General features: G+C 37.4%; 1 protein-coding gene across 3 annotated transcripts in view; it reads left to right on the top strand.

The window, feature by feature from the left end:
- Positions 1-14,117, top strand: part of REPS2 (RALBP1 associated Eps domain containing 2) — a 240,313-nt gene that overhangs the window by 210,776 nt on the left and 15,420 nt on the right. For all 3 annotated transcript variants that reach the window (XM_077145368.1, XM_077145371.1, XM_077145369.1), the window contains one exon: positions 6,684-6,789. In XM_077145368.1, coding sequence (XP_077001483.1) covers positions 6,684-6,789 — 106 coding nt within the window. The remainder of the gene's footprint in view (positions 1-6,683; positions 6,790-14,117) is intronic.

The following is a 14,117-nucleotide window of genomic DNA, read 5'->3' as shown; positions in this document are numbered from 1 at the left end:
CATTCCTAACCTCTGGTAACCACTAATTTGTTTTCCATCTATACAGTTTTGTCATTTTGAGAAGGCTATATTAATGACATCATATATACAGCATGTGACCTTTTGAAGTTGGCTTTTTTCACTTAGCATAATGCATCCATTGCTTTTTCTTTTTTTTTTTTTATGCTATATGGCGGGGTCACATTTCATTCTTTTTCCATGTGAGTGTCCCGCTATTGCAACACCATTTGTTGAATTTTTTGTGTTTGTTTGTTTTTTGGGAAGTGCATGGGCCAGGAATCAAACCCAGGTCTCCTGCATGGCAGGTGAGAATTCTACCACTGAACTACCCTTGTACCCCCCATCCAAGTTGTTTTGCATTGTCAGTAGTTCTTTCCTTTTTATTGTTGAGCAGTATTCTCTGGTGTGAATTTATCACACTTTGTTTAGCCATTCATCTTTTGAGGGATATTTTGGTTGTTTCTAGTTGTTGCCTATTGTAAATAAAACTACTATGAACATTTGTGTAAATTTTCTTGTGTGGACATAAGGTTTTATTTCTCTGGGATAAATGTCCAGGAGTATGATCACTGCATTGTATGCTAAGTGTATGTTTAGTTTTTGAGAACCTGTCAAGTTATTTTCTTCAGTGGCTGTAATCTTACGTGCCCACCAGCCGTGTATGCAAGATCCAGTTTCTCCACATCCTTGCTAGCATTTGGTATTGTTGCTATTGTTTGTTTTAGCTGTTCTAATAGATCCATAATGATATCTTATCATGGTCTTAATTTGCATTTTCCTAATCACTAGTGATGTTGAAACATCTTTTCATGTGTGTATTTGCCACCTGTATCTTCTTTGGTGGAATATCTCTTCATGTCTTTAGCCCATTTTCTAATTGGATTGTTTACTTTGAGTTTTGAAAGTTTGATATATATATTCTAAATTCAAGTCCATTATCAAATATGTGGTTTGCAAATATTTTCTCCCAGTCCATAGCATGTCTTTTCATGCCCCTGACGGCATCTTTCATAGACCAAAAGTTTTATTTTTTTTATTTTGATGAAGTCCAATATATTGATTTTTTTTTCTTTTATGGATCATGCTTTTGATGTCATAAGAACTTTTCACCAAGCCCTAGGTCTCAAAGATTTTATTTTTAGTTTCTTCTCAAAGTTTTATAGTTTTTCATTTTATATGTAAATCTATGTTTTGGTTTGCTATAAAGCTGTCGGAATGCAATATACCAGGATGGCTTGGCTTTTCAATGGTGTTTTATTAGGGTTACAAATGTACAGTTCAAAGGCCATGAAAATGTCCATATTGAGGCATCAAGAGGAAGAAACCTTCTCTGAGGAAAGACTGCTGGCATCCAGGTTCCTCTGTCACATGGGAAGACACATGGCGACGTCTGCTGGTCCTTCTCTCCTGGTTCTGGTTTCAATAGCTGTCTCCAAATGTCTCTGGGCATTTCCATCTAGTTTCTCTGGGGCAAACTCTGAATTTCACCTCTTACCTTCTCTGAGCTCTCTGAGTTTCTTGTGTTTCATCCACCCATAATGGACTTCAGCAAGGAGAAGTTGAGTGGACTGGGTCACATCTCCATGGAAACAATCTAACCAAAAGGTTCTACCCACAATAAATTTGCCCCCGCAAGAATGGATTCAAAGTCTTTTTTTGGTGTACATAAGGGATTCAAACCAGCACAATTTTTGTGTTAGTTTTTGTATAAGGTGTGAGAATTAACTCAAGGTTTATTTATTTATTTATTTTTGCCTATGGATGTTCACTTGTTCCAGCACCACTTGTTGAAAAGGTTATATCCTTCCTCCATTGACTTGCTTAAGCACTTCCATCAAAAATAAGTTGACTAGACCTGTGTAAATCTACTTCTGGATTCTCTGTTCTGTTCTGTTGATCTATGTGTCTATCCCTCTGCCAAAACCACAGTCTTTGAGTACTCCCTTCGTTATGTGCTAACTTGATTATTTATAGGTATGTAACAAGCCTTGTTTTTCTCCCATTATGTTCTTCTTTTTCAAAATTGTTTTAGCTATTATAATTCTTTTAGTTTTCCCTATACATTTCACAATAATTTTATCTTGATCTATAAAAATTCTTGCTGGGATTCTGATAGGAATTGCATTAAACCTGTATATCAATTTGGGGAGAGTTGACATCTTTACTATGTTAAGTCTCTCTGTTTATTTTTATCTTTTTTGGTTTCCTTCATAAGTGTTTTGTAGTTTTTAGCATTTAAATTCTGTACAGATTTATTCCTATGTATTCCTTTGTTTTTGAGTCACTATAAATGTTATATTTTAAATTTTTCTTTCTTGTTCATTGTTAATATAATAACTGATTTTTATATTATAATCTTCTATCCTGTAAACTCACTTCTTTCTTTGCTGAAATCACTTATTAGTTCTAGGAGATTTTTTGTGGATTCCTTGGGATTTTCTTCCTAAGCCATCATGTCATCTGAAAATAGGAACAGTTTCATTTCTTTCCAATCTTATCCCTTTTATTTCCTTTTCTTGCCTTATTTTCCTGGCTAGGACTTCCATTAATATGTTGAATAAAAGTGGTGGGAGCAAACAATCTTGCCTTGTTCCCAGTCTTAGGCAAAAGCTATCATCCTGGAGTATGATGCTAGCTTATGAAGTTGAGGAAATGCACCTCTTCATAGTTTTCTGAGAATTTTTTTAATGAATGGTAATGAGTTTTATCATATGCTTTTTCTACATCTATTGATATAACCATGTGTTTTTTCTTCTTTAGCCTGTTAATATAGTGGATGATTTATATTGATTGAATTTTGAGTATTGAATCAATATTCTATCCTCAGAATAACTCCTCTTTGTCATGTTGTATAATTCTTTTTATATGTTGCTGAATTCTATTTGCTAATATTTTGTTAGAGTTTTACTCCTATTCATGAGGGGTATTGGTATTTAATCTTTTTTTTTTTGGTACTGTCTTTGTCTGGTTTTGGTATTAGAGTAATTGGCCTCATAAAAAGTTGGGAAGTGTTCCCCCTCTTCTGTTTTATGAATGCCATTGTGTAGAATTGGCATTAATTCTACTTTAAAGGTTTGGCAGAATTCTCCAGTGAAGCTATGTGGACTTGGAGACTTATTTTGGGGGGAGTTTTTAAAATTACAAGTTCAAATTATCTGTTTCATATTTGGAGAATTGTGATAGTTTGTGCTTTTCAAGGAATTAGTCTATTTCATATATGTTTCAAATCTAGAAAACTCAAGAGGAGAAGGGTAAAGTCTTACTGTATTTTCTCATACCTTTACTTTTTTTGTTCTTTCATCCTTCCTCATGTTCCAAGATTCCTTCTCTTATCCTTTCTGTTTCAAGAACTTCCCATAGCTATGTATTTTAGGATACATCTGCTGGAAATATATTCTTGCAGTTTTCCTTCATCTGAAAATGTCTTCATTTTTTCTTCATTCCTGAAAGATATTTTCACTAATATAGAATTCTGGATTGACAGTTCTTTTGCACTTGAAAAATGTGCCACTTCCTTCTGGCCACCATGGTTTCAGATTAGAAATCTTCTGTCACATGTATTGTTTTTCCCCTATAGGGAAGGTGTTGTTTTTCTCATTGCTTTCAAGACTTTTTTTCTTTGTCTTAAGTTTTCAGAAGTTTAGATTTAGTCTGTTGGGGTTTCACTCAGCTTCTTGAATGTATAGATTTATATCTTTTTCTAAATTTGATAATTTTTTGCTATTATTTTTTCAAAAATTTTCAGCCCTCCCTCTTCTCTCCCTTCTGGAACTACAATGAGACAAATTTTAAATCTTTTGTTATAATCCTACAGGTCCCTGAGCATCTCTTCAGCTATTTTTTTTCTTTGTTTTTTTCTCCATTGTTTGGTTTGGATAATTTCTATCTCAGGTTCACTGATTCTTTCCTCTGTTCTCTCCATTCTACTGTTTGACCTTCCATTGAGATTTTTATTTTGGTTATTATGTTTTTCAGTTCTAAAATTGCCATTTGGATCTTCTTTATAACTTCCTTATAACTTATGACTATTTCATTGTGGAGTCTTTCTATTTTTTCATTTGTCCTGTTTTAAGTGTGTTCATAATCATCTGTTGAAGTTATTTTTATAATGCTTGCATTAAAAACCTAGTTAGATAATTCCCACATTTGTGTCATCTAGATGTTTGTATCTGTTGTTTGTCTTTTCTTAGTCAATTTGAGATTTCTTGATTCTTCCCATAATTAATTTTTTTATTGTATCTTTGACATTTTGGGTATTTTATCAGACTCTGGATCTTACTTAAAATCTTCTGTTTTAGAGGTCCCTTTGATATCACACCAGTGGAGGAAGAGGAGTGCTGTCTTTTTCCTGCCAGGGGAGTGATAGAAATCCAGGTTCCCTACTTGATCTCTTTGGACACCCTGGGTGATGGAAGTTATATCATCACTGCTATGCAGAGTTGGGAGTTCAGGCTTCTCACCAGGCCTCTGCTGACACCGCCCTGGCTGGGAAGGGAGAAGTGTTTTGCTACTGCTCCTTATGTGGCCTCCACTGACATCACAGTGAGAGCGAGGGCCCTCGTTCCTGCTGGAAGGTGCTGTAAGTCCTGGCTTTGCACTGGGCCTTCTCTGACACCGCCATGGTGGTAGGGGAAGCCTCATTGCAGCTGTGCAATGGTGGCAGTCTAGGTTTTCACCTCAGCCTTTACTGATGGGGGAATGGAGTTGAGGCTGTAGGATTTTTTTTGTTTCTTTGTTTTGTGGTGTTTGGTTGGAGTTAGAGTAGTTATTGTGTAAAGGTTATCTGTCTTGCAAAGGCTGCCCCCTTTTAGGTGTCTTGACTAGAGAGAATAGGCATTTTGGGGGGGCTTCTTTTTCTGTCTGTCTTTTTTGGCATTTCTGGCTTGCCAACTTCTTCAGCATCCAGTCTGGGGTATAGGAAGCAAAAAGAAAGCTAAGGAACTCCCTACCCTGTCTTTCCTTGGATATCAAGTTACTTAGCTGATTTGCCTTCTTTCTCTTCACCTTTCAGTCTTCTTGTGTTTGATTTATATATTATGTCAGGGTTTTTAGCTATACTGAGTGGGAGGAATAGAGAGAAATGTGTCTACTCCATTTTGTTCTGGAACTGGAAGTCCAAATCTGTATCTTTTAAAAAGATTTTGAAGCCTCTCCCCTGTGTCTATATGGATGAAAAAATCAATACTTAACTCTCAACGTGCTGTGGAGGATGTGGTAGTTATGTTTAGACGTCAACTTGGCCAGGTGAAGATGCCTAGTTTTGTTGCTGTGGACATGAGCCAATGGCATGTGAAGCTCATCTGTCGCTGATTACATCTGCGGTGGGCTAGGGGGAGTGCCTCCCGCAATAAATGATGTTTGATTTAATTGGCTGGGTGCTTAAATGAGAGAGCTCAATGCAGCACAGCCCAAGCAGCTCAGCATACCTCATCTCAGCACTCGCAGCTCAGCCCAGGCCTTTGGAGATGCAGAAAGGACTCACCCCGGGGAGAGCTGTTGGAACCCAGAAGCCTGGAGAGAAGGCCATCAGAGATCACCCTGTGCCTTCCCATGTAAGAGAGAACCTCAGATGAAAGTTAGCTGCCTTTCCTCTGAAGATCTATATGTTTTTAACTAAATAAATCCCCTTTTTATTTTTATTTTATTATTACATCCTCTGGTGTGTTGCATTCTGACAGCTTTGGTAGACTAAAACAAAAGGGTTATATTTTCTCTATGTTAGTCGAGCACCTATCAGCCTGGATTCCCAGTGAATGTGAATCACATCTCTGTGGTGGCCATCATCTATTCCAGTTCAATTGTTGCACCCACTAGAATCCATCTCCCAGTGATTGCAAGTATTCCTGTTTTTCTAGGGAGAAACCAATCTGGGGACATAAATTGTCATTTTGTTCAGAGAATTCAATATTTGTTGCTATGGGATAAAAAGTTGGAGGTCATACCTATGGTGACCATGTTGATTTATCATTCCAATTGTAGACAGTTTTGAGAAGGAAAGGGGGTGCTAATAATTACAGTAGGATGAACAGTTTAAAAAGAGACTAATGGGCAAACCGCAATGTGGTCACCTTAGTTATACCAGTTCTGTGAATTTACTATTGACTTACGTCAATTCAGGAACACCAGAATTAAAACATTCTAGGTTTTTCTCAGGTTCCACAGATGTATCTAGGTTCACACATATGCACTCAGGCATTCATGGCGTGATAATAAAGAAAGCAGAGTTAGGCAGGCTGGCTGAGTTAATGTACGATTTTTGCTAAAGAGAATGTTCTATTCTTCTTCATACTTGTCCACAGGGGCTCACCTGCATGTCTTTTAAATGCCATTAATGCTCACACAAATAGGACATTCTAGTTAATAATACAATTTGTCAAGAAGAAATAACTTAATAAAATGTCTTGGAATAAATAGTATGCAAAGTGTTTGAAAAGGCCCAATTGGTAGCTTTTCTTCGGATCATAAAATGGCCATGAGGTCAGGTGTAAATAATTCATCATGACAAATGTGTTTCATTTGGTGCATGCCTGCCTGCCTGTCTGTGAATACATGATTTTATTTTTGGAGCCCTGTGATGTTAGCCTCTTTTTTTATTTAGCACTTCTCATGAATCAGAGAGTTCTGGGCTCAAGGGTTCAGAACTCCAAGTCCTTTCTCACTGAAATGTTTGTACTTTTCTGTAGACAGTCTTCCAAACAGAAGAAGGCTATTCAGACTGCTATTCGCAAAAACAAAGAGGCAAATGCTGTGCTGGCCAGGTTGAACAGTGAACTCCAGCAGCAACTCAAGGTAAGTAAGACTTTCCAAATGTGGATTGCCAGGCTTTTCTCCTAGCTTTGTTGTGTTGTGTTGTGTTGTTTTGACCATTGAATGAGTCTGGTTCCATTGCTGTTGGTAAGCCCTGTCTCTTTGTTCTCAGACCCCTTTTGGAAGGCTGGGGATTACTGTGTTTAAGAACCAGGGGTTGGTTCTTGTATGCTTAGAGGGAGACTAGAAACTTTAATATGTTGGTTGTGTGTGGTTAAAAGAACATATTACAAAAACTGTTAGTGACATTTGCTGTTGTCCAAAGCCTCTTCGTAAGCTCTTAGTTGTTTAGATGATCTCTGAATGATGCTGTACTTATTATAGGGGAAGAGAGTAGTCCAGGACATTAAAGGTCTATCCCTCCCCTGATATCTTAGAAAAGGTTCCATCTCACCTCTTCAAGGACATCATCCACAAGCTCCAGTATCATCCATTCTCCTTGCTCCTCATCTCTTTCCACCTGCTTCTTCTTCTGGTCACCTCCAGAGCAAAGCTCTGAGGAGTTGTTTGCATTCACTTACTTTACTTCCTCACCAGCGGTGTTCTCTCCCTTCCTCTTCAGCATGGCTTTGTTCTCCTCCACTCAAACCACTCTTCTGGCCAAATCCATCAGGCTTGTTTTAGCATCTCTCAACTTTTCAGAAGAATTCTACGCAATCCGTCGTTCCCTCCTCTCCAATCTTCTAACTGGCTTTGAGACCACATACTTTTCTGGCTTTCCTTCTATTTCACTGATGCTTTGTGCTTTGTGTTCTCCTGCTGCTGCTTCCTTGTCTGACTTCTCTTTTATACTCCCCTCTTGCCCCCCTTCAATATTTTATTATGAAAATTTCAAATATATAGTAAAGTTGAAAGATTCATGCAGTGAATACTTGCATATCCACTCCTTCAGTTCTACCACTGCTATGGTACTGTGCTTGATTTATCACCCAGTTACCCATTGAGTCATCCCTCTATCCATCGATATCTTATCTTTTAACACATTTTATAGTAAATACACATTTATACACTTCTCTTTAAATATTTTTGCATGCATATCATTAATTAGAGTTCAGTATTTTTTTATAGGTTTTTCTTATTTTGTAAAGTTGACCTACAACAAATGTACAAATCTTAAGTATATATTTGCTGAGTTGTTAACGAATGTATATCCTTATGAAGCCCAAACCCCTATCAGGTTATAGAACATAACCATTGCCTCCTGGGAGTGTCTTCATGATCCTTGTCAGTCCATTCCTACCCCACCAGCCCAGAGGCAACCACTTACTCTGAATTTTTGATACCACAGTTTTGACTGTTCTGTAATTTTATGGAAATGGCATCCTATAATATTGCAGTTTTCTGTAAGACTTCTTTTGCTAAGTATTGTTTTTGAGATTCATTTAGATTGTTCCATGTAGCTATGGTTCATTCCTTTTTTTGTGACTGAGTAGTATTCCATTGAATGAATGGCCACAATTTGGATAGACACCTGAGCTAGTTTCGGTTTTGGGCTGTTGTGAATAAAGCTGCATTCTTTTTTTTTTTTTTTTTTTTTTAAAGAGAAAGGGAGGAAGGGAAGGAAAGACAGAGAAGGAAGGAAGGATGAAAGGAAGGAAGGGAGGAAGAAAGGGAAACATCTTATTTTTTATTATATTTTGTTTGTTTGTTTTGTTTTTTACATGGGCTGGGGCCGGGAATCGAACCGGGGTCCTCCGGCATGGCAGGCAAGCACTCTTGCCCGCTGAGCCACCGCGGCCCGCCCAAAGCTGCATTCTTGAACAAGCCTTTGTGTGGCAATATGTTCTCATTTCTCTTGGGTAAATACCTGGGATGATAATTAGTGGGTAATATGGTAACTGTATGTGATTAGTTTTATTAGAAACTGCCGCATCTTTTCCCAAAGTGTTTGTAGCATTTTGCATTTTCCCCACTAATCTAAGAGAGCCACATTCTCACCAATATTTGATCTTATTTTTCTTTATAATTTTAGTGAGTCATGTGATGATGTAGTTTTTATTTTGTATCTCCCTGATGACTAATTATGTTGAGCACATTTTTATGTGCTTATTGACCTCTCATATATCTTCTTTTATAAGTGCCTTTTCAAATTTTTAGCCAGTTTTTAAATTAAGTTTTTGACCCACCCCCCCCCCTTTTTTTTTTTTTTGGTGTCAACTTGTATGTAGATGCTTGTTCTAGTTTGCTAGCTGCCAGAATGCAATATACCAGAAATGGAACAGCTTGTAAAAGGGGGAATTTATTAAGTTGCAAGTTTACATGTTCTAAGGCTGTGAAAGTGTCCAAATTAAAGCAAGGTTATAGAAATGTCCAATCTAAGGCATGCAGGGAAAGATACCATGGTTCAAGAAGGCCAATGACATTCAGGGTTTCTCTCTCAACTGGGAAGGCACATGGCAAACCTGGCAATGTCTGCTAGTTTTCTCTCCAGGCTTCTTGTTTCATGAAGGTTCCCTGGGGGCGTTTACCTTCTTCATCTCCAAAGGTCTCTGGCTGCGTGGGCTCTGCTGCTTTTTCCAAAATGGTTCCCTCCTAAAGTGCTCCATTAAGCAAACCTTACCTTGGATGGGTGGAGTCACATCTCCATGGAAACCATCTAATCAAAAGCTATCACTTGCAGTTGTGTGGGTCACATCTCCATGGCTAATCAAAGAGCTCCCACCCAACAATATTGGATGAGGATTAAAAAGACATGGCTTTTCTGGGGTGCACAACAGATTCAAACTAGTCCAATGCTCCTTACATACCTTGGATACCAGTCCTTTGATCTGTATATGCTTTGTGAATGTTTTTCTCCTGTATTTGTTTTGCCTGTTCATTTTTTAACTGTATCTTTCTATGAACTGAATTTTTAATTTTAATGCTAAGTATAATTTTTTTTTCTTTTATGGTTATTACCTTCTTCCTAAGGAAATTTTGTCTACTACCAAATCATGAAGATATTCTCCTATGTTGTCTTCTGAAAGCTTTATTTTAACTTTATGATCCATCTTGAATTCATTTTTGTGTACAGTGTGAGAGTAGGGACAAGGTTCATTTCTTTCCCATATCGATATCTAGCTATTCCAGCACAATTTGTTGAAAAGACTTTCCTTTTCCCCTTGAATTACTTTGGTGCCTTTCTCAAAAATCTGGTGACCAGGTAAGTGTATATGGATTCTTATTCTTATTCTGTATGTATTCTGGATTCTTATTCTTTTCCATTAATCTATTTGTTGATCCTTATACCAGTACTACACAGTCTTGATTACTATTGCTTTATAGGAAGTCTTAAAAAATTATGCATTTTTTAATCTTGTTCCTTTTCGAGATTTCTTTAGATATTCTAGACCCTTTGAATTTCCATATACATTTTAGACTTGGCTATAATTATGATGGGATTTTAATTAAATTTATAGTTCAATTTTGGGAGAATTGGCATCTAAACCATATTGAGTCTGCCAATCCATGAACAGATTATCTCTTTCCAATTATTTAGGTCTTCTAAAGTTTCTCTCAGCAGTTCTGATTTTTGAGTGTACAAGCCTTACACTTATTAATTTAGTAGTTGTTTTGCAGATTCCTTAGGATTTTCTACATAACAGTCATGCCATCTGTGTGGAGTTTCTTTTCTAATCTTTATGACTGTTATTCATTTTTCCTTTCCTTACTTCAAAGGATAGGACCTCCAGTACAACACCAGATAGATGTTTTTATTATTTGTTTTTGCTTTTATCTGTATTACACATGTACGTAGTTTAAGCTTCAAATAATTCAATAAGGTTTTTCTACAAATAGTTCTATAGTGTTCCACCCCACCACTACACTCATTTTTCCACTGCCCGTAGGCAATCCTTGTTCGACTCTTGTAGCCAAGTCTTTTGGCATTAACTCTTCACCTCTGAATTATGTGCCTATGCCACTGCTTAGCAACATACAACTGAGTCATATGGTGTCCCAAGATTGCCTTTCCTTTATTGCAAGACCTATTGTTTTCCCTGGTGCAAATCATTGTCCTGCTTTCTCATTTACTTAGTTTGCTTTTTACTAATCACGAGTTGAACTCTAGACTATGTCTATATTCCTTCTTAAAATGTTCAGATACATCAGTTATCGATGTCTTTATCAGATATCAGTTATCTTCAGAATTTCGTCTTCTTGAAGAAGCTTCTCCCAGAGCCCCCTGACCTGATCCAATCTGTACTTGTTGCCTATTACACCGGGGAGCACAGGTGCCATCTTGGGTCTTGTTTCATCACCATCCCAGGGTTTTCCTTCTCCTTTTTCCTGTGTTATATTTCTTGTATCCCATGATTTCTTCTGTCATTGTTTACTTCTTCATTTTGGTGGAATACCTCCTCATAGACTCCTGAGGAAAGAGGTGCATGGAGAAGGTAAATTGTTTCCGACACCTTTTATGTCGCAAGATGACATTACTCTACCCTCATACTTAATTGATGGTAGAGTGATTGAAGAATTCTGGGTTGGAAATAATTTTCCTTCAGAATTTAGAAGCATCATTTTCAAGTTTCCAGTATTGCTGTTGAAAAGTTTTTTTTAAAAAATGGAATTCTAATTCAGGTGAGATGGAGTAAAAAGCCACATCCCTTTATCTCTCACTAATTTAACTATAAAGTTTAGACAGAATGCATGGGCACATATTTGAAAACTCTGAAAAGTAAATATTAGCAGGCAGATCTAAGAAGAAACCCAGAATTTGGTGTACTGCCAAAATAGCAATGAGCTTAACATTTTTTTCCTTTAGTATCCTGGTCTGAACTCAGTGCAGCCTGAAAGTGAGCATTGTGTGTCAGACAGAATTAAATCCAGGAGAAAACCTCTAATTCTGACTACAGGAGTATAAAAGGGAACCCTTAAAGCTCAGAGAAAGTGGTGAAAATCTCCTAAGGGCTTTCTTTTGGTTTACTAAAGCTGCTATAATGCAATATACCAGAAATGGATTAGCTTTTACAAAGGGGATTTATTAGGTTACAAATTTATAGTTCTAAGACCATGAAAATGTCCAAATTAAGTTATCCAGAGAAAGATACCTTGACTCTGAAGAAAAGCTGATAGCCTCTTGGGTTCCTCTGTCACATGGGAAGACACATGGCGATGGCTGCTGGCCCTTCTCTCCTGGGTTGGTTTCAAAATGGATCTCTCAGTTCCTGTGGGTCCTTCTACCTTCTCCTGGGACATTTTCTTTCTTAGTTTTTCACTGCTGTGTTTCATAAAGATCTCTAGGAAAGGATTAAGACCCACCTTGAATGGCCAGGGTCACATCTCCATGGAGGCAATCTAATCAAAAGTTCCACCCACCAATAGGTCTGCCCCCACAGATTAGATTAAAAGAACATAGGCTTTTCTGGGGTACATAACAGATTCAAACCAGCACAGTCTCTTTAAATACTTTTTTTATTTTGCCATTCTCCTTTGCTCCAGGCTCTGGGCTGTCTGGCAGTGGTAGAGATGGGTGTAGCTAAAGCACTGTCTGCCAGGAATGGGAGCCTGCAGAAGCCAAAATTCTAAGGAAGGGGAACTTACTTCCCAGTGAATCTGCAGCACCAAGAAGGCAGGACCAAATTGTATACCTTCCTTCTGTGTTTGTCCTCCTGTCACCTGGCCCCAGACACAATACAGTTCAAAAAGGGTATAGTTTTTGCCCAGAGTACCTAAAAGAGGACCCTGGATAATTAAAAAGTACTGTACAATAACAGAGAAGGAGGAGCTTCGATAAGTGACCCCATAAAGCTATGTTAAGCATCTGGGTGTACTCCTTACCTGCACGTGTATAGCTCTGATTCTAATTAGACTGCTAAGACTTGGAGGCCTGAGTTAATGGGTACAACTTTGGCCAGGTCTCGAAGTTGCAATTAAGTGTTATACATGCAGGATAGAACTAAGTAATATGACAGTGCTTTGTAGAACAGAACCAAAACAAATATTAAAATAAAAAGGTCTTAGTAAAGAAATAGAAGATATATAAAAAGAACCAAATTTAAATTTTAGGCCTGAAAAATAATCATAGTTGAAATTTAAAAATTTACTGGGTGGACTCAAAAGCAGAATAGAGATGAAGAAAGAGTCAATAACCAACCTGAACATCAGAGGGAAAAAAAAATGGAAATAACAAACAGAACTTTAAGGAACTAGGGGATGATAATAAGGGATAAAATTCCTGTCATGGAATTCCAGAAGAAGAGAAAGAGCCTGGGGCTGAAAGCATATTTGAAGAAATAAAGGTTGAAGATGTCCCAAGTTTGGTGAAAACCCAAATTTACAGATTCAAGAAGCGTGGTGAACCTCATCAAGGATAAACACAAAGATATACATACCAAGACGTGTACTCAAATTACTGAAAATTAAAGACAAAGAAAATCTTGAAAGCAGACAGTTAAAAACTTATAGGGGAACAATTCAAATGACTACAGATTTCTTATCAGAAACCATGGAGGCCAGAAGTAAGTGGTACAATATTTTTCAAGTGCTGAAAGAAAGTAATTGTCAAACCTGAATTCTGTATCCAGTAGAAATACCCTACAGTAATGAAGGTGAAATAAAGCCATTCTCAGATGGAGAAAATCTTCAAGAATTCATAATGAACAGATGTGCTCTAGAAGATGTGCTATAGGAAGTTCCTCCGACAAAAGAGTAATAATATCAGATGAAACTGGGAATATTAGAAATGGAGAGGCAGTGTCTCTCTCTCTCTCGGCCGACACAGCAAGCAAACTCACTGCCCTCCCCCTCTCTATGTGGGACATGACTCCCAGGGGTGTAAAACTCCCTGTCAACATGGGACAGAAATCCTAGCATGATCTGGGACTTGGTATCAAGGGATTGAGAAAGACTTCTGACCTAAAGGAGCAAGAGAGAAATGAGACAAAATAAAGTGTCAGTGGCTGAGAGATTTCAAACATAGTCAAGAGGTTATCCTGGAGGTTATTCTTATGCATTATATAGATATCCCCTTTTTAGTTTAAGGTGTATTAGGCTAGAGGGAAGGGCCTGAAACTGTAAGGCTGTGTTCCAGTAGCCATGTTTCTTGAAGATGATTGTATAATGATACAGCTTTCACAATGTGACTTTGTGATTGTGAAAACCTTGTGTCTGTTGCTCCTTTTATCTATGGTATAGACAGATGAGTAAAACATATGGATCAAAAATAAATAATGGAGGAAAAACAAAAAATAAATAATGGGGGAACAAATATTAAAATAAATTGAGTAGATTCAGATACTAGTGATCAATGAAAGGGAGTGGTAATGGGTATAGGGAAAAAATAGAGGGAACAAAAGTTAAAATACATTGGGTAGATGGAAATACTAGCG

The sequence above is a fragment of the Tamandua tetradactyla genome, chromosome X, assembly GCF_023851605.1.
Source record: "Tamandua tetradactyla isolate mTamTet1 chromosome X, mTamTet1.pri, whole genome shotgun sequence".
Taxonomy (NCBI): domain Eukaryota; kingdom Metazoa; phylum Chordata; class Mammalia; order Pilosa; family Myrmecophagidae; genus Tamandua; species Tamandua tetradactyla.
Note: the sequence above shows the minus strand (reverse complement) of the source record. Positions and strands in the feature narration are given on the sequence as shown.